Genomic DNA, 23,772 nt, shown 5'->3' with positions numbered 1-23,772 from the left:
CATGTACTATCACACTCCCCAAAACCTCCACCCCCACACCTACATGCCCTAACACACTCCCCCTTACACACAACCCTACCCCCCACAAACTCATGCTCCACTACACTCCCTATAAACCCCCCACATATAAACCACCACACACTTCCTACACCCCACACACTCATGTACTATCACAGTCCCCTAAACCTCCACCCCAACACCCCTCACACACTCCCGCATACACACACCCCTCACCCCCTATACCTTCATGTACCACTACAATCCTCTATATACACCCCGCATATACACCACCGCACTCCCTCATACATACACCCCCACACATACATGCCTCAACACACTCCCACATACACGCACCCCTACCCCCCATACATTCATGTACCACTACACTCCTCCATACACACCCCATATATACACAGGCACCCCCCACCCTCAACTATCTTGGGCCCGGGTCCCTCTGCCGGGCACCAGGGCACGGACCCGCCCCCACTGCAGCGGCAGGTCCAGGTCAGCCCAACCCCCCCACGGCAGGGCCGACCCCCCATCCCCGAGAAGCAGGGGAAAGCCCCGGGCACCGGAGCCCAGGACCCGCACCCCGCCCACCCCACAGCGGCACGGCCACCCGTCACGGAGCCAATACCCGCCGATCCAGCCCCTGCCAGCGACCTCGCCCCACCGCCAAAAGGCAACTCCAACCATTGATCAACCCAAGGCCTCCCGCCAGGTCTGGAAACCTAGCCCCCCCAGTAATGAAGCAGCCAAGATCCCCATCCAGGGGTCCACCCCAGACCCATAGCCACCTGAGCCACCCAGCCAGTCCCCAGCCCCGAGCAGGATGAGGTCACACTCTCCCCCCTACACTAAGTGATGGAGCTGATCACAGGAGACCAGAGAGAGTGAAATTCAACTGACTGATCCTTTGAGGAGGCAGACATCATTTCCATGCTGATGTAATCTAATAACAGATTTCTAAACTGCTGGATACACAGATTCTGTTTGCTTTTCCAGTTCACAAGGATAGTTTTCTTCGCGATGCACAGGCTGCTGAGGATTGGTTTTGCTAAATTAAACCCCATGTTATTTTCACCTAAGTGACTCAATAGGCACAATTTGGGGTTTGCAGGGATATTACATTTAAACCAGTCTGACAGATCTTTACATACCTGGAGCCAGAATCTCTGGACAGGTGGACAAGACCATAAGGCATGGTAGTAGCTGTCAATCATGTTGTCAGTACAGTGTGAACAGATATGTGAGTGTAACAGACCCATCTTGAACATCCTGTGTCCCGTATAATGAGTTCTGTGTAGAATTTTGAATTGTATTAATTGCATGTTTGAATTCTTAGTCATTTTGAATGTGTTTGAGCAGATTTGTGACCATTCATTTTGATTGAAGTTGCTGGATAAGTCTGCTTCCCATTTAGAAGTTGGGAGAGAGATGGAATCTTCTAGCTTCAATAGTAATCTGTATATTTTGGATAGTAGCTTCGGGGCCTTAAGATTTAGGAATTCTGCAACCCTTATAGGTAACTGTAAGTTTAGTTGATCAGTGGTGTATTTCTTACTTATAATAGATTTAAGTTGGTGGTATTCTAAGAATTTGGTGCTGCTGAATTCATACCGTGAAGAAATTTCATCAAATGGCAGAAAGTTTCCATTTTCTACTATATGTTCTAACTGCTTTACTCCTTTATTCTTCCACCGAGGGAAGTTTATCATCTTTTTGTTTTGCAGGAAGTCAGGATTGTTCCAGATGGGTGTGAGCTTACATGGAATAAGCGCAGACTTGGTTACTTTCAGGAATTCCCACCAAGCCGTTAAACTGGAGCTGATGTTAATGCTTTTAAAACACTTATATGACTTGATAGTTGAGCTGATGAATGGTAAATCAGAGATGACTAAATCCTCACACAATGCTTGCTCAACATCCAGCCATGGCTCATCCAAAGAACTTGGATTAAGCCACTTGGAGATGCATTGCAGCCTATTACATAAGAAATATTGATTAAAATTTGGCAGGTCCAACCCACCTCTGTCTTTGGTCTGTTGTAAAGTTTTTAGACTAATGCGGGATGGCTTGTTTTTCCAGAGAAATCTGGATATGTGGGAGTCTAGTGATTTAAACCAAGTGGAGGATGGTCTGATGGGAACCATTGAGAAAAGGTAATTAACTTTTGGTAAAACCATCATTTTAACAGTGGAAACCCTCCCCATAAGTGATATGGGCAGGCGGTTCCACCTTGAGAGGTCATCCAATTTTGATATCATTTTCTATATAATAATTTATTTTATTGAAGTTGAATTGAGAAATTAATTAAGTGAATTAAGAATGAAGAAATTGAAGGTTAATAGAAAATGTTACACTATGACAATAAATGGCCATAAACACTAGGTTTGATTAAAAAAAAAAGTACCTTTTGTGTATTTTGTGAGCTCAACAAACATTTTTTGTAACTGTTTATGGCCTAAATTTCTACTTCAATATTTGCATATTTTCCATGCCGGGTTGAAACTAAGCCCAAAGCAGAGCATCGATTACAAAGTGGGAATTTTCTAATTGAGAAATAGCACAAATTCTCCTGTTTGATGATCAAAATGTCTTTAATCTTTGTTCATTTATTTTCTACCATCAGTGACACTGTTGCGCTTTGTTAGCGGAGCTTACATTAGCTGCATCTAGGTTTGAGCTAGCATCAACTCCATTCATTTCGTAGCTTCGTTCACATGGACAAATGTTCCATCTATCCGACTAGAATCAGTCTGATTGGAGATTCGAGCCGACATGTTTACATGGAAGCTCGTAAAGTGATCTATCAGTTGTATCTGTACATAACAGGTTTAATATGATTGTAGAGTTTTTGACATGCGTAGTGCCTACTAGTCTGGAAACGGTGGGGGTTTTCTTGCCATTATTATGAATTTTTTAATTATCAACAAAATATTTGTATCTGCCACAGTCCCGCTCGGTTTTTCTGTAAGTCACGTAACCCTAACGTCGTTCAAGCAAGCGCAGAAACAACATCCACCCCAAAACAATCGGAATGACACTGTACGTGTTATTTTTTTACTTGATTTGTTGCAGAATATTCAGCTAATGCTTCACAATGCCAAAAACTGTCATCATTTCAGCCACTTACCAGAGAAAATGCTTCCAAACACTGAAAATGAATGACTGTCAATGGTGGAAATGTTGGTGTTTGAAACTATTGGCAGCTCCATGAACCACATGACTTCTGCATTCCACCTTTCTATAGAAGTCTGTGGGAGTGTCATCACTCTCATTGGAGCACTCTCCCGCTGACTTAAAGCATCCGAGTAAGGGGACTGATGGAGCATGATGCGATTGGCTTAATACCAGTTCAATGTTGTCCTGATTTGACCTGTTTTCCCAGTGGCCCAGATGTTCAAACAGATTTTCTGACAGTGAATTTTTGCCTGTTGAATTTTGGCAGTCTAAATTTTTTCCTTTGAATTTTTTTATCTTTGAATTTTGAGTCATGAATTTTAAAACTCTGAAAACATAGTAGTTGAAATAAACAATTAGAAAATTGATGCATTTAATTCAGATGACTAAAATTCAGACATGTTAATTCACTGCATAAAATTTTGTTGCTTGAAATTCAAAGGCTTATAAAATTCAAAATCTGGTGGAACAGATTTACTGCCATACAGATCGGACATTTACCTGATTCACTGACCACAAATGACAGTGGTCTGGGTCAGATTTGTGCAACCCACAGACCCAGACTGGGGCGGTTGGGGAATGTGCCTGGAGATGGCTCCAGCCTCCCAGGTCTCGGGGTTCTCCTGGCCTTCCTCTTGCCTTTGTGTGGGCGGGGTCACATTGGCACGATCACTCTTCTCTGAACACGTTCCACTCTGTATGTTCTGCTTGTGGCACATGAGTCGCCCACAGGTTTATTTACTAACACCAGCTAGTTTTCTTTGTCTCTCATTTATATTTAACCTGATAGTTTTTGGTGCTTCTGACACTCGAAAGTTTAGTCCTCCGCAGGGGAAATATTAATCCAAGGTTGGCTTGTTTGTGTATATGTGTATGTACATGTGTTTATATAGGCAAATTCGTATGGGTGTATGTGCGCATATGTAGATGCATATGTCTGTTTTTTCTTTCTTTTTCACTTTTTCTCTTTCTATGAGGTGTTTTCTCTTCTTTTTCTTTCCCATTGTTTTTCTGTCTGTCTTTTATCCTCTCCGGTCTGGTCCAGCAGTACAAACTCTGTATTACAAACAATTACGCAGAATAAATAGAAAAATTAAATAAGAATCCATAAAATCAAGGGGATGATTATACCAGTAAAGCTCCCCTTGGCAAAGTAAATTTGCTCAGCAGAACAACATCCAGACCATCATTCTGCTTGCTTAAATGCTGGACAAGACACAAAAAAAAAGAAAAAGATTCGTGCGACCCAGATTGTCATTAAAAGTCTGATATGAGTCACATGTGGGCCGAGAATCAATCCTGATCAATAGTGTAAATGGAGCCTTAGATTATTCTTTATGGTAAAAAACAAAAAATCAATAAATAAATAAAAGAAAAATGCCAAAAATTAGAAGACTGTTATTCCCATCAGTACAGCCACTTAGAAAATGTAACCCTTTGAGCATTTGTGGTTCCTTTTGAGGCTGAAATGCAACAAAAGCATCATGAAGGTTTCCAAATGCATCTTAAATTTCACCTCAATCCCGACTGATTTTATGCAAATTTGTTCATCATCCGATGAACGAATCCGAGGATCATCCGTTTACCAAAAATCGATTAATTTTCTGTACATCTTAGTCCAATTAAGGGTTGCAGGGAAGCTGGAGCGTCCCAGCAGTTAGCAGGCGAGAGGCGGGGTACAACCTGGACAGGTTGCCAGTTCATCACAGGGCCAACACTGAGAGACAATAGCACTCACATTCACCCCCAGGAAGAATTTAGCGACTAGTTAAGCCAGTGTACCCACACATACACAGGGAGGACATACATATTTCACACAGAAAGCCCCCCCGCAGCCAAGGCGTGAACCAGCAACCCTCTTGCTGGGAGGCTGCAGTGCTAACCATCACAACTCTGAAAATCAAAGCTGAAACAATTTGCAATCAGCAGTGAAAGACCGGCTCATGTTGAAGGAAAAGACTTTTTTGCCAAGAAGCAGAAAAGTATAAATAAAAGTCGACATTTTTAAGGCAGTATGACTGAAACTGTGCAGCGTGTTCTCTAATAGCAGCTCCACCTACGGAGCTTCGCCTCGGGTTTCAGGGTTTAGGTAATGAGGGGTATTTAGGACTCTGTCATGCATGTTCCATATTTGTAGGTTGTTTTTTTTTTTCTGCACAAACACTTGAAGAAACAAAATGAATAAGAAACATCTCTTCAGCCTCCAATTCTGCTCATTTCTGCAGTCAGACAGATCAGCAGCCAGCATGTTGTTTACATGTTGGCTCCTAACTTTTAGTTCTGGGATGGGTACAGTTCCTTATTACCACCTTCGTTCCATCATTTCCCTTTCACCCCCCTCTCTGCACGAGCACAACAACCCCCTCTCCATCGTGCCTGCGTTGTCTCCCTCGCTGCTTTAGTGTTTCGCTCCTCCTAGCTACCCCCTTCCTCCCTCCCTACACTTTCCCTCGCTCTGCATTAAGCCCTGCTCGTCTTTCTGTCTCTCTGATCCCGGGAGCTGTGCTTATGGGAGCTCCTTAAAGCACTGTGAGCCCTGCTGGTCTCCAGACCTCAGGATAGTGCACGTGGAGGACGAGTGGGAAAGGAGGAGGAGGAGTGGGAGTATCCATGCCCTTTGAGAGAGGAGAAAGAGAAGGAGAGAAAGTAAGAAGTGAACATGTTGGAGATGCAGAGTGAGCAAAACAAAGGGGGAAGTGAGAGGGAGAGAGAAGAGAAGATGAGAGAAGGAGAGGGAAATATAAAAGGCAGGAGTAGGGAAGCAAATGAGTGAGCGAGTTGGAGAGGAGGAGAGAGAGTGAGAGAAGAGAGAGAGAGAGAGAGAGAGAGAGAGAGGGAGGGAGGGAGGAGAACAACACTGCAGACACTCGCCCACTGTCACTGCTCCGCAGCCAGAGGACAGAGGCAGCCACGGAAACAGTGGGAGCGGATACGATGGAGGAGGACGGCTGTACCATCCATCTGCAGCTCAGTCCCCATCACTGACCGCCTCCCTCTGGGACCATCCTGCCAAGTTGGGAACAAAACAAACAAACAGGAGGCGAATTACTCTTTCTGTCCTTTACAAGAACACAAGTTCTGGACCTCAACTTCTGCAGGACCACCTTTCACACACACCTCACCATTATTTCCCCCTCTCCCAAACCTCCCCTCTCTTCATCCCAACCTGAAGCACGCTTTACTTCCTCCTCGCCTCTCGGACTTGGTTGTTTTTTTTGTTCTTCTTCTTTTTTTTTTTTTCTTTTTTTTTTTCTTTTTTTTTATCATCGCTGCTTTGTCCGACCTTCCGAGCTGAGTGGATTTACTTTTCTCCTGTGGAGGACCATGGGGCTGGGGTGGAGGGGTGCGGGACGGACCTTCCAAAAAAGGACAGAGGAGAGCTGGTACCTTTTGGTGACATTGCTGCTGTTGTGTGGTTTCTGGGAGGCTCATTCACAGACAGATGATGGGAAGTCTGTCTACTTCTGGGAAACAGGTACTGCTAACCCATTAATCACAGTTTAAATATGAACGCTTGCTTTACAGATGGAGTGTTTACAAGGAGCTGGTTGCTTATTGGTTGAAATAATTTGTGTTTTTAGTTTAACTGTGAAAAAGCTGCCATGAATGCTGCTTTAACTGTTTTAAAGAACGTCCCACACCAATGCAGTGACAGTAAAAGCTTCTTGGATTTAGTCCAGGCTCGCCCTGATCAACAATATTTCCAGATCACACACTTTGGTTGACTCATTAATTTGTTATTTGAGTTATTCGACCCCATGCTGCTGAGCTTCAAAGACACACACACTTAAAAGATGACCCAGAAATCTACAGTAGAGGCGCCTCCTCCAGCTGTGATCCATTTCTGAATGGATTACTGTCATTTCGGAGACTCAGGTGATGCACCATTATTGAAGTGTTGCCGCTGTGTGTTACACCATGCGGATGATTGATTGGTACTGTCTCACAATAGTGCTTTGTGGGGGAGAATTGGAGTGGTTTGATGGTATCGATATGGCAACAGCTCTGACTGTAAGGAGGGGTGGAGGGGGCGCGTTTGGGATTCATACATGACGCAGATGTGCAGATTGATGGTTGGTTCTTATCTCCTCTCATGCTTGTTTTCTGCACTGAAGCCGCTTTCTTATCAGAGAAGGAATCGAGTAGACTGAATTGTGTGTCAAAGTGAATTACATTGCAAGGAAGCAAACACCCAATTATGCACAATTGGCACTACTTTATGGCTTTAGAGTAGAGATCTTGCACCTAAACCACAATAACCACAGTGAAAACCACTTTCAAGACACTGAAAAACAGCCTCTGTAGTCTCCTTTAAGAGTATCAAGGGATTTTTGTAATTAAACAGCCACCTCCTTTTTGCTCTTTAAACTCAGGAGTTTGGGGTTTCCTGTCTCAAACTAATGTTTTACCCCAAACAATTTATTTTCTCAGAGCCAGTCCAACTTCTCATCTCTCAAGTCCTAATTTAAATACCCCCACTCCACATGTCCCGCCCCGCCTCGCTCGGCACAAGTCCCCAGTTGACGCATACCACGTCTCTCCTGTGGTTCTGAATCTTTAAAGAGGATGTAGCTGAGTAAGGAGATTAAAGGAGCAGGGATTTAACAACCCAGGAATGACAGCCCAGGGAACAGACTTGAAGAAGAGAAAGGCAGAGTGAGCACTGCAGGCAGAGCGAGAACGACTACCTTAACCTACATCTGCCCTACTGTAGGTCATAATGATTATGCCTCTCTCCCACACTACACATGCTTCGCAACTGGAAAGCTCAAGGCTCTGTTCTTTGAAATCCAATCCAGTGTTGGGAGTTTGTTCACTTTTTCCCAAATAAAAGGTAGAGCATTGATTTCAGCCCCGGAGTCTTTCCCTCTTCTTTTTTTTTTTTTAATTTTTTTGGTTTGACAGTTGCCTGGCATCAGAATCACACAGCAGAATTTGCTGCTTTGAGTCCCAGCGTTTTTCATCATTCTTGTTTAAAAGAAAAAAAAAAATCTGATGATGTTTCTGCACATTTGCGGAGCGTGCAGCGGAGGGAATATTCTTGTGGCAAGCAATGCTCTGATGTTTTGCATATTGATGAGTTTAGCTGAAATACAGCCCCTGTTTTTTTTTTTTTTTTTTTCAAACTGAAGGGAATTCAGGGGGGTTGCATTGCTTTTATTGCCTTCTGTGCAAATTTGCTGAATCTGGGTTTGATGGAGATGCAGGTAAGCTCAAATGTGTCAGATAGAGACAACAGGATCCGGCAGAGAGAAATCTCTGATGGTGGTAGTGGGATAGCTGACAAAAGAAAACCAGTGATTACAGGCACCATAAGGATGACAGAGGTGATGATAATGATGTGATAATGGCAAGCCACAGTTCTTCCAGAGACTTTTATTGCTGGGAGTTAGTCATCCTTTCTTATTCTTTCCCTTCGTCGCATATCATTGTCCTCCTTTTGCATTTTCCAATTAATGAAATTGAAGATGAATATATGATGAAATCCAAGAGAAACCTTTGCAGTTGCCGATAGTTACAGCATGACACAGTGGATCTTAAAAAGAAAAGAAAAACATCGTGTGCCACTAGTAGAGAACTGCTAAGTGCCACACACACTCCTGGATAAACACACAGCAGATGCATGGTCTCCTGTCTGCTATAATGTGGCTGTTTCATTAAATTTGGTTGTTGGAGCGACGAGGTTGCCAGGTCTGAGCTGTCAAGACCTCAAGTTTGCCTGAGGACAAAGCAATTACAGGTGGTGGAGCAGGTGATAGCGTCTTGAGCAGACACACAGTGTAGTATATCTTTGTATCCACTGACTACGGCAGCTCCTTCAGCACATCTCAGGTCTAAAAAAGTAGCTCCTGAAATAGCTTGCCAGAAAAAGGAGGAGGACGCCATGCTTGTTTGAGCTGCTGACGTGCATCAACAGGCACTGATCCAGTTCTGACCTGCTGATCTGATCACTTTTTTTCTATCAACATTCACCTCGTCTGAGTGCAGACTCATAATCTTTCCAAGGATTTGGATTATCCATCTTTCAGATTACGCACAAGTCACCTCAGGCCTCTCATCAAGTTAGTCCAATTTTATGTCCTGTTTCGCTCTATTAGATCACTTCCCATCACGTGCCGCTCCGACAAAAGCCTGTTAAGTCACCTGAAGCATATATAGGCTCGTTAACTAATTGTTTTAACAGAAAAATATGTTTGGTATGTTTTTTTTGTATAAATACAGTCTGCAACAATCACCCAGAATTCAACATGTTGATAAGTATTTTCCAGTAAAGAAATAATGAGAGCAAATCAATAGTTTCTAATCAGGCACCTGATTAGGAAAAGAAAAGCAAAATACAAAACTAAAGTGAACTTATATAAATTAAGTGATCATAAATAAATACATCTTTTCAATTTTTTTACTAAGAAAATATTCTTAAAATAAAACAACTAAAACAAACCAAGAAACATGAAAACAAGACCGTTTTTTTTATTGGGTTTTTTTTTGTCTCATACTTTCTTTTAGTTTTTATGTTTTCTAAATCATCAATGTTTTTTTGTTATGCTGTATTTGTAAAGAAGTTTATTATTTGTGTTTTATTGCTGTTTCCTATTTTTTCTGTTTTAGAAAAAGCTGTGTGGCAGTGGTGAACTTTAAGAAAAGACTTCTACCAACGGGATATCCATTCATTCATTCATTCATTCATTCAATTAATGTATTATTGAGTTGCTGAGGAATCGTGTGCATAACTTTCTGTTCTTTTCTGCTGCCCTGAGATGGATCAGGATATAGAGACTGTGTCTATCGTAAAGCTGGTGTAGAAAAAAAAAAAAAAAAAAGCTGGTATTGTTTTTAGATAATTTCAGAATCCAGAGGAAGCACTATACATTTGTGTTTGTGAGAGTATTGCTGTGCACACAGCCTTGGATCCCTGTGGATCTCAGGAAGAATTGAGCTTTTCTCCTATGCGGTACCATACAGTGAAGACATCTGTAGTTTCCTGCACTATGAACTCGTAGCTGTGTGTCACCACAACCGGCTGATGTCACCTTTCCAGGCTCTGGGACAAGGCGAGAAGGGCTGACAGGCCATCGTTAGCAAAATACATCCCTCTCTTTACAGAAGCACTCGCGGTGAAGGATGTCACCCTCACGGAGGGTTGATAGGCGCTCTCTCACAATCACCTTCTATTACGGCAGACCCAGAGAAGAGGCCATTCAGGAAATTGAGGGAGAGCAGGTGTGACAGGTTCACAAGTTCAATACAGCAAAGCAAGGTCATTATGTGGCAAAGTGCCACAGTCAGACTTATTGTAAACAAGCGCACGAGACAAGCTGAGTTCAAAGGAAACCCTCGAGATGAATAGAAACTACAATATTGATTTTTTTTTCATGTGCTTTGGACTAATTAACCGAAAAGTTCTTTCTCCAGCCTTTATTTCTACCTTGATAAAGAGGGTGCATAGTGTCGTCCTTGCAGCAATTACAATTGTTGAAGGTGTTCTGATTCATGTCCTCAGCTGGTCTGAGAAGCAGCATGTGTTATATTTGTTCATGGTATCTCTGTCCGCCTTTAAAATCCTCCTCTTTAAGTAGCTGAGTGTTAATGCCTGCTTACCTGCATTATACCAGGCAGTTTTCTTGTCTTAGAGCCAGAAAAAGAAAGAAAAAACAACACAAACACTTACTGAGCGGTGGGAGCTTTTAAAGCAGCAGGAATGTGACTGGCGTCCTCCCAAAGAGACTATCCCTTGGAGACAACGTGACCCTCCACGACCTTAATTAACATTCCACCTTAGGGCAACCAGAATCTGGCCAGTAATTGGCCAGCCACCATTAAAACTCCTTAGCAACAGGCAACAAATTTAGGCCATGCATATAAATTAACATAATTTCCATGGGAATTTAATTTTTCATTGCAGCGTGTGCCAGTGGGTTTTATTTCAGTTCAGCATGCTTGCTTTGTTTTTGTTTTCCTTTTTAGTTGGGTTGGGGTTGGAAATTGAGATGGTTCGTTTCAGTTTGGCGTCTTTGGTCCTGCAACTGTTCAAAAGAAGCATGTTGGGCATGTTTACTTGTATAGCACATTTTATGTACGTGACAGTTCCAAGAGTTTTGCAAAACAAAACGTTAAAAGCATTACAGAGAAAAAAATGTAAATGAAGTAGATAAAACGCGTGAAATAAAAGTTACAGTGTGAGAAAGTAAATTACTTTGATAAAAAGGTGGCAAATAGACAAGTTTGTTCCACACGTGAGAAGCATAAACAGTGAACGCTGACGCATGTTTAGATCCGACTCTGGGAACAGAAGTAGGTTTGACCCTGATGACCTGAGGGATCTGGTTGGTTCATAACAAACCAGAAGATCCTAAATGTACCTAAGTCCTAAAGCATTCAGTGCTTTACCAACAGTGGGATTTATGGAGTCAGTGTGAAGATTTGAGGACTGGAGTTTTATGATCACCTCTTGGTCTTAGTGAGGACTCGAGCAGCAGCGTTCTGGAATAACTGCAGCTGTCTGATGGACTTATTGGGGAGACCTGTAAGGACAGCGTTACAGTTTTCTGGTCTGCTAAAGATAAATGCACGGACAAGTTTTTCTCAGTCCCACTGACACACCAGTCCTTTAATCCTTGATATGTTCTTTCAGTGATAAAACCCAACTTCACAAGTGTCTCAGTGTGATGCTGAAATTCGGGTCTGGGTCCAGGACTACACCAAGATTTCTAGCTTAGTCACTGATCTGTCCTTCTCGGCAGGGTTGGATTAAAAGTGCACAGGCCCCTGGGCCCAGAGTGTTTCAGGGGCCCCCTTCCCCACCACAACATTGTGAAAATTGTAGAATGACATTTCTAACATCTCTCAGCCGGTGGTACCAATAGCAATACACTAGACACTGTGGTGTAACTATCTGGCTTTTATGTACATTTCTTTTCATGTCTAAACTGCTGGTGTTTGCCCTATGTGTGTTTGCCCAAGTGAGCGTGGGCCCCTGGGCCTGTGCCCTTAATGCCCATTGGATAATCGGGCCTTGCTTCTCGACTCCAAACACTATCATATTCATTTAACTGAAGGGAGTTCTGGATCATCCAGTCATTAACTTGATCAATGCCTTTGATCGGAGTTTGGATCGTACTTTCAACTCCTTGTGAGATGTTATGCGTATTTGTGTGTCATCGGCATAACTATGGTAGCTTATTTAGTTGTATTTCATAATTTGAGCAAATAGGATTTTGTAGCTGTTAAACAGCAGTGGCCCAAAACTAGAGCCTTGTGGAACTCCACATGTTATTTTTGTTTGTTCAGATTTAGTTACCTAAAGACACAAAGTAGTCCCGGTCTTTTAAATAGAACTCAGTCGGATTAAATGAAGTGCCAAAAAGTCCTACTCACTTTTTCAGTTAAAAGTTCTGGATGTGGCTCAAGCTGCGGTGTCCTACGTTTCACTGTCTCTGCTGCAGGATTGACAGCTCACCAGCAGCATGACGTTGCTTTTGGTTTTAAAAGCATTTGCAGCAAAGATACGTCACATTTGACCCATGTATTTTATGGCTTTGGAGATAGTACTCTACCCGCAGCAGACTGCTGCCTATTTTTTTGAAATTGCCAATACATCCAGTAGTGAAAGATGCCAGAGTTTGTTTAATCTAAATGGCAGAGCTCAACGTAAGACCTGGTTATTACTGATATAGGAAGGATGGCAGGATTAGAGATTACACTTCATCCAAAAAAGTTTATTTAGAGTCACATAAGAGGATTCCTTCTGCCTTATTCCACTATTTTCAAATGGCTCATACCAAATGTTTGATGGAGGGCTGTCAGTCAGCTGTGGTGCTGTCTGCAGATAGTTGTAGTATGAGTAAGCAGAGCATATTATCCAGGGATGTCTTCTTTTCGATTTTCAGCCTTGAACTGACATAACAGAGTGACACATGCTGCTGTAAAAGGATTACTATCTGAGCTGAAAGTACTTTCACTAAGTTTCCTGAGAAAGGATTGACAATAAAGATATTTAGACGTCTATACATTTTATTTATTTTTGTGGAAAATTGTGATGTCTTAATATTTTATTGTTTTTATTTTTTTCAATGAAATCAAACCACTACACTGTCTATAATTTAGAGCAAAACAGAAAACATTTTGGACGCTTGTAAAAATTTTATTTTAGTTTATTTTGTTTTATAGTTTTATGTATTCTTGGTGAGTCACATCAAGTAAATAATATAAAAATATTTAAGAGCTGTCATTCCATTTTTTTTAAATAAAAGTAAAGGATGTTGCTAAAGGAGTCGTTACTCCCTCATGGAGACATTATTTCGCTCCATTGACCATGCTGTGAACCAATGCCAGAAATTAAGCCAAGAAAACATTTGCGCTTTCATTTTTTTTTTTTTTTTTTGTTATTTCACTAAAATTATTCTCCCTTTGGTGTTGTTTCACAAACAAGGGCATAAATCTGCATTCAGCTACAAGCTAAAAAAAAAAAAAACTACAATAAATCCTCAGCCCATACTGAGAAACTCAGGCACAAACGTGGTCAGGGAGTGGCATTCAAAACAGGCCCTTGACTTCCCAAGAGACCAGAAGGCAGCTTCAGGAGGCTGAAAGAAATAGCAGCATCGTCGAATAAAGCAGTGACATTTAGCTGAAAAGCGCCCCTGCTGCCTCTGTTGATGCTATTCTAATAAAGCTTAAGAGATGGAGGAAGCTGGAAGTAAATATCCTCCTGTCCATTCAGTAATCTTTTATTTCTCCCCATCTCAGCCACTCGTGTTTGCTCTATTGTGGGCGACTCATGGCACTATATTTTTATTTGGTCCTCTTTTATGCATAAAATCTTTTTCTTCATGGTAGTTTGGATGCTGTTACTGGAGAGCTTGATGCCCTGGGAGGCTTTTATTGCTTTGCAGCCTGAAGATTAATTTATCATCATTAGGTCATGGATAGAACACGGCTATAATCTGCAGTGTGGTTAAGAACTTAAGTCTGAATATCATGAGAACATCACATTACAGCATTTTGCTGTGTGAATCTTGTATAACTACATGACCCCCTTTATTTAAAATGAAAAACAGACCGTAATTGGCAGTTTTGACCCGATTTATGAACAATATTCTGCTTAGTATTTCTGTCAGTGTTTGTTATCTCTAATTTGATGGTTTTTATCTTTCGCTTTTAATAATAAATTTTGTTAGTAGTTATTTGAGCATATATATGAGAATCAGTTCATTGGTCATTAAGCAAACCAATAAAACTGAATGAGATGTGAGAAATCCCTTCTTCTTACATAGTTTAATTTAACTTTTTGCTATGTGAAATGGCCATATTGGTTGCTTATAATAAACACTTTGTGTTAAATGTAAAGCATTTCTGGTCAGTTTTCAAATGGATGATGATTGTCAATATAATAATGTTAAGGGAAAAGTCTTACAGTCACTATACTCATCTCCTCTTTCTCTACCTCACCTCTCTTTTGTACTACCCTCTCACCTACAAATAGTTTGGGTTATTAAAACTTGCTTTTATAGCTGTATAAGTTACATGATTAGGTCTTCACTCTGGGGCGAAAGTAATCATAGTGGGACGATTACAAAAATGTAAAAGTTGCAATTTATATGTTTTATAATATAGTAATTTGCTATTCCCTCCGTGTTACATAAATGCTGCCCAGAGGAACAAGGTGGATGAAAACAACAATGGGGACAGAAACACTTTTCAACATTGTGACACTGTATTTTGTCCACAAGGACAAACAGACGAATAATATTTTGTGGACAGGCTGGGCTGAGGTATTTTTAAACTTACAACAGTACTATATAACTGCATGACTTTAAAACTTTGTGCTTCAGACTTGTTTTGATGGCACTGTGAGATTTATTATGCTCATTCCTGGAGATGCCGTCACCCTGCAGCATCCCAAGGCTGAAAACCTTCATGTAACATTTTTTGTTCCAGCCTGAGACATTATGTGAAAGCTCTAGCAACTGGATATCAACACCACGGCTGTTTCAGTAAACAGGAAATAAGGAGGAGAAAAGAAAGAGCAAAACCAGAGATAAGACAAGCAGCAACATCAGACTGACTTTTACTGGTTGTAGAGTGCTCAGAGAAGAGACAGGATGTGTTCAGGATTATTCACTAACAGCAGCTTGTTTTCTTTGTCTACCATTAATATTTAACCTGATAGTTTACGGGGCTCTTGACACTTGATAGTCTAGTCCTATGCAGGGGGAATAAGAATCTAAGATTGGCCTGTTTGTGTCTATGTGTGTGAATATGTAGGTACAAGCGTCTATATAGACAAATGCGAATGGGTGTACATGCATACGTTTAAGCAAATGTCTGTTTTTTCCTTCTTTCTCTTTCTGTCTCTCTCTTTTTCTCTCTCTCTATGAGGTGTTTTCTTTCTCTTTCCCTTTGTCTTTCTGTTGCTCCTGTCCTCTCTGGTCTGGTCCAGCAGTAGAAACTCAAAAATTTACACAAAATAAATTAAGAAATAAAAATCCAGAAAATCAAGGGGATCATCATACCAGTAATGCTCCCCTTGGCAAAGTAAATTTGCTCAGCAGAACACAGCATCCAGACCATCATTCTGCTTGCTTAAATGCTGGAAAAGACAAAAAAACAAAAACAAAAGACAGGATGCAAAATAGATGCTGAGTTAGTAATAGGGGGCGCCAAAGCAACAAAGTTACAGTTCAGTACTGTTGCTTTCATACTTTTGAATCTCAAGCTAGTGTTGTTTCTCGGATACTAAACAATACTAAAATTTAATATTCAGTTATATATCAATAAGCACAGGTATTGATACTTAATTGTCACTGACATAATCTAAAAAGTTAATCTTTTTATAATATTTTTTTAATCAAATAAGATTAAGATTTGTTGCATATAAAGCAGAAAGTAGCAGTAGACACTTTCATGTAAAAAACACACACTCACTCACCCACATATATATATATGTGTATATATATATATATATATATATATATATATATATATATATGTATATATATATATATATATATATATATATATATATATATATATATATATATATATATATATATATATATATATATATAGATATATATATAGATAGATAGATAGATAGATATATGTAATTAGTCATATAAAAAAATACAAATAGTCCAATTCAATCCAATCAGTTTTAGTTTGAGATTCCTAATAGTGAGATAAGACAGTGATACTTTAAAGTAAATCCAAAGCCCTCAGTAGTACTTGCGATGATGATGATGATGGCGGTATCATGTGCACTATTTTAGTTATGATCAGCACGCGGGCGTTAAAAGCATTAACACCAGCTAAGGATGAGTGAAATGTCATTAGGTATTCAGAAAGTTGTTGTTGCTTCACTCGGGCAGAAAGATGAAACATAATTCAAGTTTCACTGCTGCTAAAATGATTATGTCTTTGTCGTGTCACCTCTAGATAGCAGGTCCTTCATCACCACTGCTCACAGACTGTACAACTCATCTGTACAGTCATGTTACTTTTTTCATATTCCACCATGTAAACACGTATATAGCTTGTGACGTTGTTTTTATTTCCACTTATCTATATTTATGAGTATATTTGTGTGTTATATTATAACATTCCATACCAAGAGCTGATGCAACTAGTGAATTTCTCCACTGTGAGATTCCACATTCAGACAACACTACTAAACCTTGTGTTTACCCCACATTTATCAAAGAATGTGTGACTAATTTCAGCATTTTAAACGTGTAAGTATGACCTAAAATGGTCATTCGGACAATAACCTTTTAGGTATTGAAGTGAAACAATTCATGCAATATTTGCAGTTTTTGGTAAGAATAAAACTTGAAAAGCTTCAACATCATGTATTTACTTGATTGAAAACTTAAAAATCTGCAGCAATATTAACTCCAATTCATTAATTAGCTGCTGGGAAATCTCTGTGTATCAATGTGGTAGACCAGTCTGTCCAGCAGATGGAAATTACCACCCATAGAGCCCTTCGTGCAAAGGCATAAACACAAAATATAATTACAGATTTGGCCTGTAAACACAAGACAGCGATGAGGCAAGAATTTCCCTCCGTAGATGTAAAATCTTTAACACAGCTGCAAATTGCTTGCTGTTTACCTTAAGTATTACCGTACTTTGTTGTTTACTGTTTTCCAAAAAGTCAATGTTCAGCAGTCAGAGCTATTTACTCACTCAGGCGTCATTTGAGACACGCACAGATTTGGATAGATGGTGTTTCTTTTCTTTCTTTTCTTCCTCTCTTAACTAAAATAGCTTAAATTGATCTGCCTTTCAAGTCTTGTGCCTGGCAAGACTCTAATAAAAATGCACATGCCAAGAGAAAACAGAAAAACTGGTTAGAGGAGCTGTGAGAGAGAGCTCACTTAAGCACATTTAAGCCCCTGCATCAGCATTATAGACCTCAAATTCAAAAAGGGAAGAGGAAAGATGGCATGAGAGGAGGGTCAGACGCTGAGAGAAGCACAGTGGAGGATTTGAGGGCATCAGATATCCATTCAGAAGAGTTCAGTGTAAAAGCATGCCATGCTTTAATGGGGGGGGGGGGGGGGGGGGGGGTCAGTGATAGAGTGGCTGGCTAATGACCAGAGACAAGCCCCAGGATTAGAGAGGGGGCAGCAGATGGCTCCGGGCAGGTCAGGACCAGGATATGAATATCCCGATGGGTGGATCAGGCTCACTGCCTTCTCATGCCTACAGCTGACAAACATGGGGTGTTTTAGTGTTATGGTGTTCAAACACAAATACCTGAGGCTACAATTCACACAGACTCACCAAACCTGGACAATAGAAGATGGAAAACTGTTGCCTGGTCTGATGAGTCGCCATTTCAGCTTCACCATCAGATGGTAGGGTTGGAATGTGGTGGAAACATAAAAGCATGGATCCATCCTGCCTTGGATACATGCTTCAGGCTGGTAGTGGTGTAATGGTGTGGGGGGTGTTTTTTTTTGGCTTCTATGTACCAACATGACATGGTTTCACCACCGCAGTCTACCTGAGTATTGCTGCAGACCGTTTCAATCCCTTTATAAGCACAGTGTACCAACTTCTGATGGAAACTTCCAGCAGGATGATGCACCTTTTCCAAATGCTCACATCATCTCCACCATGACAACATGACTGTAGTCCAACAGCCTCCATGGTCACCAGATCCAGTAGATCAGCTTTGGGATTTGGTGGAAACATCATGAAAGCATGGATCCATCCTGCCTTGGATACATGCTTCAGGCTGGTAATGGTGCAATGGTGTGGGGCAGGGAGCCACAATCCTGGTTCTTGAGAACCGGTGTTCTGCAGGTTTTCCAAGTGTCCCCGCTGCACTATACCTATTCAAATCAATGTGTATTTAGCAGACATGTGCAGAGCTTGTCTGAGTCTGAGTCAGGTGTGTTCCAGCAGGAACACCTGGGAAAACCTGCAGGACACTGGGCCTTGAGACCAGGGTTGGGGATCCCTGGTGTCAGGGATGTTTTTTTGGCCTCTTTGTACCATCATGACATGGTTTAACCACCACAGCCTACCTGAGTATTGCTGCTGACAATCCCTTTATAAGCACAGTGTAGCATCTTCTGATGGAAACTTGATATGAGACAATATGATACACCATGTCACAAAGCTCACATCATCTTCACCATGACAACATGACTGTACTCCAATGGCCTCCATGGTCACCAGATCTCACTCCAGTACAGCAGCATTGGAATTTGGTGGAATGGGAGGTTCTCATCATGGATGTGCAGAAACTGTGTGATGCTTCATTTCAATATGGAGTAAAATCTCATGAATGTTTCCAATACCTTGTTAAATCTCTGACGCTAAGGCAGTTCTGAACGAAAAAGGGGTCCAACCTGGTAGTAGAAGGTGATCCAGATAAAGAGGCTGGTGAGCATATTCTTACTGGACCACATTTGAATAAAGTTATCCTGAAGAATGGGATAGCAAGGCACAGTAAGGGTGGAACTTTTAGGGTACCTAGTGGCTCAGATTTTATGATACATTTTATTCTAAGCTGTATTGATCATGTTTAGACTCTTCATCTACAACTGGTCTTGGTCTTATTATTTTTCAACTTTAAGAAAAGCTACTGTAAAGATACAACACAATGCTTATGCACTGGTTATCTATGAAGACTGCTGTGCTCAGTTCTACTAGCTAAATGAGACTATGCTATTCATTATAAAGGAGGTTGATGTGTTGTCATCTTCTTTTACCATCCTGGGTTTGAATGTGCTATCAATTTACTGACGATTTGTTCTTTCTGGCTTTTATGGGGGTCATCAAACACGGCTGTGATGGTCTATCATCATCAGCTGAATCATAATTGGATATCACTTAAAAAGGATATTACTTTTTATATGGTGCTGAAGTGATCTGTGTAAAAATATTCTTTTGGCTTGAAGTTTTACATCCCATCTCAGCCTTACTCTGTTGGGGGATTACATCAGTTAAATACATTGTAGCCATATTCATTTGTGGTTAATAATTTTATCATTACTGGATAAACGAAAAGGATTTTATAGATGATGAGGCTCATAAATCAAATTATATTTTTTCTGGTGCCATTCTCTGCTACATGTTGGAAATGCTCCATTTGAGCTCCTGTCTCTTTAAGGCTCACGTCCTCTGCCCTGATTGGTTGGGAGTGGTTGGCTGCAGCCATGTTTTTGTCTGAGGCACGCTAAACTTGGCCTAAATGATGTTAAAAACAGTCTCATATAGCGATACAGACCAGAGGCCTGTACTATGAAGCTGGGTTTTCTCTTATCAAGGTAACTTCAGGGTCAACTCGGGGTTTTCTTTACTACAGCACTGGTCCACTTTTAACCGGAGTATATCAGCATGGTTTACTTATCTGGAATAGCTAACCTGCTTCGGAGCAGGTTATGTTCTGGATAAGACATCAACGAGTCTGAAAGCACAACCTCCTGACCAATCAGTTTACGTGAAAATCGCTCTGCCAATTAATGAGATTACTGTCCATTTATATTGGCCTATAAATTATTATTATATAATCTGCTGAATTTACATTTGAACAGAGTCAGCTAGCTCTGCCAGGATCCCTTCCTAGCTGTTTCTATGGCAACAGTGTTGCTTTTGGCCTGGAAGATGTGTTTAAATTCTTCAGTTCTTCATATTTCTGAATGTCTGCTCCACCATGGTGCACCCTGCCTCTCGCCCAATGATTGCTGGGAAAGGCTCCAGCTTCCAGCAACCCTGAATTGGACTAAGCGGTTTAGAAAATGGATGGATGCTCCACCATGGTGAAGTAGGATGCTCTGCTCCCCATGTTCATGGTTGGTCAAAGGCTGCAAACTCCACCCATTTTATATCGGTGTGCACTGGTCTTGATGGGAAAACGCTGGTCGAATTATTGAGTTAATAACCAGCTTCGTACCACTTACCCAGACCCTGCCTGTCTGGTTAAGAGAACTCAGGTAACGGAGCGATATCCAAGGAATATTTATTTTTGTTGTACGTGCCATAGAACTATAAATGTGAAATTTGTTCTAGTTTAAGATAAATTTCATTTATGGAAGCGAAAATCTCTGTTTGGCATTGGCTTTCTCATTTTTCAGAGCTTTTGCTCAACAACTCGATAACACGCTGAGTGTCAAGGAAAATAATATGACCTTTTTCAAGTCTTTTTACACTGTTTACAACTATTGGCAGCACTGTTGCACAAGCAGTGCCTGGAGTGATGTCACACGCGTTGTCAACATCCAAGAGTGTGAAAATAAAAAAAGAAGTTTAAAGACTTTGTTTGCCACTTCTTATTTCTCATTGAGGCCTCCAGCTGCTACAGTACTGACACACAATTCCCACATCACCAGTCCAACCCGGGGTGCATTGTGGGTAATGAAATCACTCGTATAATGACTGCAGAGTGCAGCAAAATTCATTTCAAACAGCTATTTTACCAGGAATGCAGCAGAGAAGCAATAAGTGGTGTTTCCTGTTTGGACTCAGAGAGGAGATGCAATCCAGTGGATATGAATAATCACCTCTGGGCTGTGCTGTGCAGCGCATTTATGTCCTGAATAATTAGGGACTTATTTGGTTATTTATAAGGTTAAAGAGAAACTGCATATGTTTATCAGCAGGTATAATTTCAGCATATTTTTGTCAGTGTGTTACTTTAATTCAAGATATTTGTTTTTAATATTTAATCAATTCAAAGCTTCGTTTCTTACATTACACAGTAGCAATTAAACCCTTTCTGCTTTTAAATGCTTGCATAACCACACTCTTGAGCTCCATCCAGCTCTTTGCACATGCACTGATTCAAAAGTCAATTCATCTGTTGGTCCATTAGCTTTTTTCTCTGCTACCCATTGTGTGGTGGGTGGACCGTGTGGGTGTCACTTCACACACTAGGTCTCTGGCAAAGACTTACCGCAGTCCACACACACACACACATACACACACATACATTGAATCTCAGCCACACTACACTTGTAATCCATGGAGACAATGCTGGCATTTCTAGCTACCACAGTGTGCAGTCAGGCAGCTTTTTACATGTTTTAGCAGTTACAGTTGGGGAATGTTGGTCACACCTCCGGTTATGTGTGGTTTAATGCAGGCTTATCGCTTCATGCCATCTCTGTGTGTATCAATTTATCGCTCAGTTTAAAATGAATGAGAAAAAAAAAAACAGTAGTTATTAATAATTTCTGACAACAAGGTTTGAACATCTGGCAAAGAAACACTGGTAAACACAGACCTTTTGAGATTTTAGAACTAAATATTTCATTTCAAATTATTGTGTTAAAACAAATCTCAACAAAACAAGGAAAAATACCAGATTTTTTTATTTAATAATGTTCTTATAGTGTACCGTTTATTCTGTATTTAAGAACATCTTTTTAATCTGGGAATTAGCCAAGCATGTTCCTCTTCTAACAGTCCAGAGTAGTCATAGATACCAAACACAACGTTTAACAACTAATAAATGTTTATATTTGGACTCAAACAAAAAGGCTATAATGGAGCCTGATTTGTTGACCATCAACTTTAGGGACTAAATTTCCAAAGTATTTAAGTTTACTTTCATGGAATGAAGTCTTTCCACTTTGCTTCTGGTTAAACTGATATAAATGTGGCTAGTTTGCATCAGTACCAAGGTTCTCAGACTCCTGAATGGAGTTGAAGACAAGCAGAATGGTGTCTGTCTGAAAGCACAACATGGGAAAAGTTTGGTCCTACAGAGCTGCGATCCTGCGGGTTAAGTTCAGTCAGGTGTATTGAAATAGGGAAACATCTGAAACTTGCATTATGGTGTCTCTATACAACCTGCTCTTGCACTAACCAGATAAGTTAACATCAGATTACTTTTCAACCATATCGCTGAGCCCTAATTTGCATCACAAGGTTTAGATTGCTGTAAGGTTCAAGTTCACAGTCCACTTCTTGTACATGTTTTTCCTTTCAGTTAAATTTTCCAGTAAAGGACAGTAAAATATTTTCTTTTTTTACCTGGAGTCTATATATGGATGCTGAGATGGTAAAAACAGAAGCAGTCATTGAGCTGTGAGGGTATCAGCGATAGCAGTGGCAGCAAGTATGATGTTGTTACCGCCCAAATTGGACGGGTAAGCTTTTATATGTAGCATGAATGTTTGAGTAAAAGCACGTGATGCGACAGAGCAGCTCAAACCTTCTGCCTTTTAAGGCCGTCAAGCATCACTTCATGGATGGTATGAGAGTTTTGACCCCCTTAAAAAAAAGACAACTAAAGACAAACACACAAACAACTCAACAGTTATGTGGAAACAACTACACAGCATTTATAACTTCAACAGACTAAAGATTAAAACATGAAAATGCATATGCACCAAAAGGACTAGAAGCTGAAAAATATGTCCTAATAAGGGTGAAAAATACCAGAAAACCTGCAGAAATATTGTTCATCAGGAGGAAGTCCGATACACAATAACAAACCATTGCTATCAGTAGCTGCGTTTCCATTGATTTTTTTTTTTCTGAAAATAAAAGCAATATTTAAAAAAAAAATACTTTTGACAATCAACATCGATTTGCAGGTGTTTCCATTGAACAGTGTTTAGCGCATAAGCCTCAGTTCTCGTAAAATCTCATTTGGGGGCCTACCCATGACCTCTGAATGTTATGGTGGCAGTGGAGATGTGGACCCAAACGCAGAGATGAGGGAAGCGGGGACGTAGGTTCCAGAAGGTTTAATTCAAACCAAGGCACTCAGGGAACTAACCAAGTACAAGTGATGCAACAAAATGATCCAGCAACCAAGGAATCAAACTGAAGGGTATAAATACACAGAACAAAACGAGACACAGGTGAAACCAAATAACTAAATGAACCCAGATGAACTAAATCTATAGGAAATCTATGAAGCAAAACAAGAACCAAGGGAACTAAACAGGAAAAACTACAAAATAAAACAGGAAACCTGAACCAAGGAAAAAACACAAACAACCGCATCATAACACTGAATAAAACATCTCTTTTAGACCCTGATGGATATTTTGTATCTTCAGTTATACTTATCCATGCTTGTTCATTGACTATTCAAACTGGTTAAAAGGAATAGATGGAGCT

General features: G+C 40.6%; 1 protein-coding gene across 1 annotated transcript in view; it reads left to right on the top strand.

Moving 5' to 3' along the window:
* Positions 1 to 6,507: 6,507 nt before the first annotated feature.
* Positions 6,508 to 23,772, top strand: part of thsd7ab (thrombospondin, type I, domain containing 7Ab) — a gene marked incomplete at both ends in the record, with an annotated part of 244,564 nt that continues 227,299 nt past the window's right edge. Inside the window, one exon of the mRNA XM_079240505.1 lies at positions 6,508 to 6,658. Coding sequence (XP_079096631.1) covers positions 6,508 to 6,658 — 151 coding nt within the window. The remainder of the gene's footprint in view (positions 6,659 to 23,772) is intronic.

The sequence above is a fragment of the Telmatherina bonti genome, assembly GCF_933228915.1.
Source record: "Telmatherina bonti genome assembly, chromosome: 5".
NCBI classification, from domain to species: domain Eukaryota; kingdom Metazoa; phylum Chordata; class Actinopteri; order Atheriniformes; family Telmatherinidae; genus Telmatherina; species Telmatherina bonti.
Note: the sequence above shows the minus strand (reverse complement) of the source record. Positions and strands in the feature narration are given on the sequence as shown.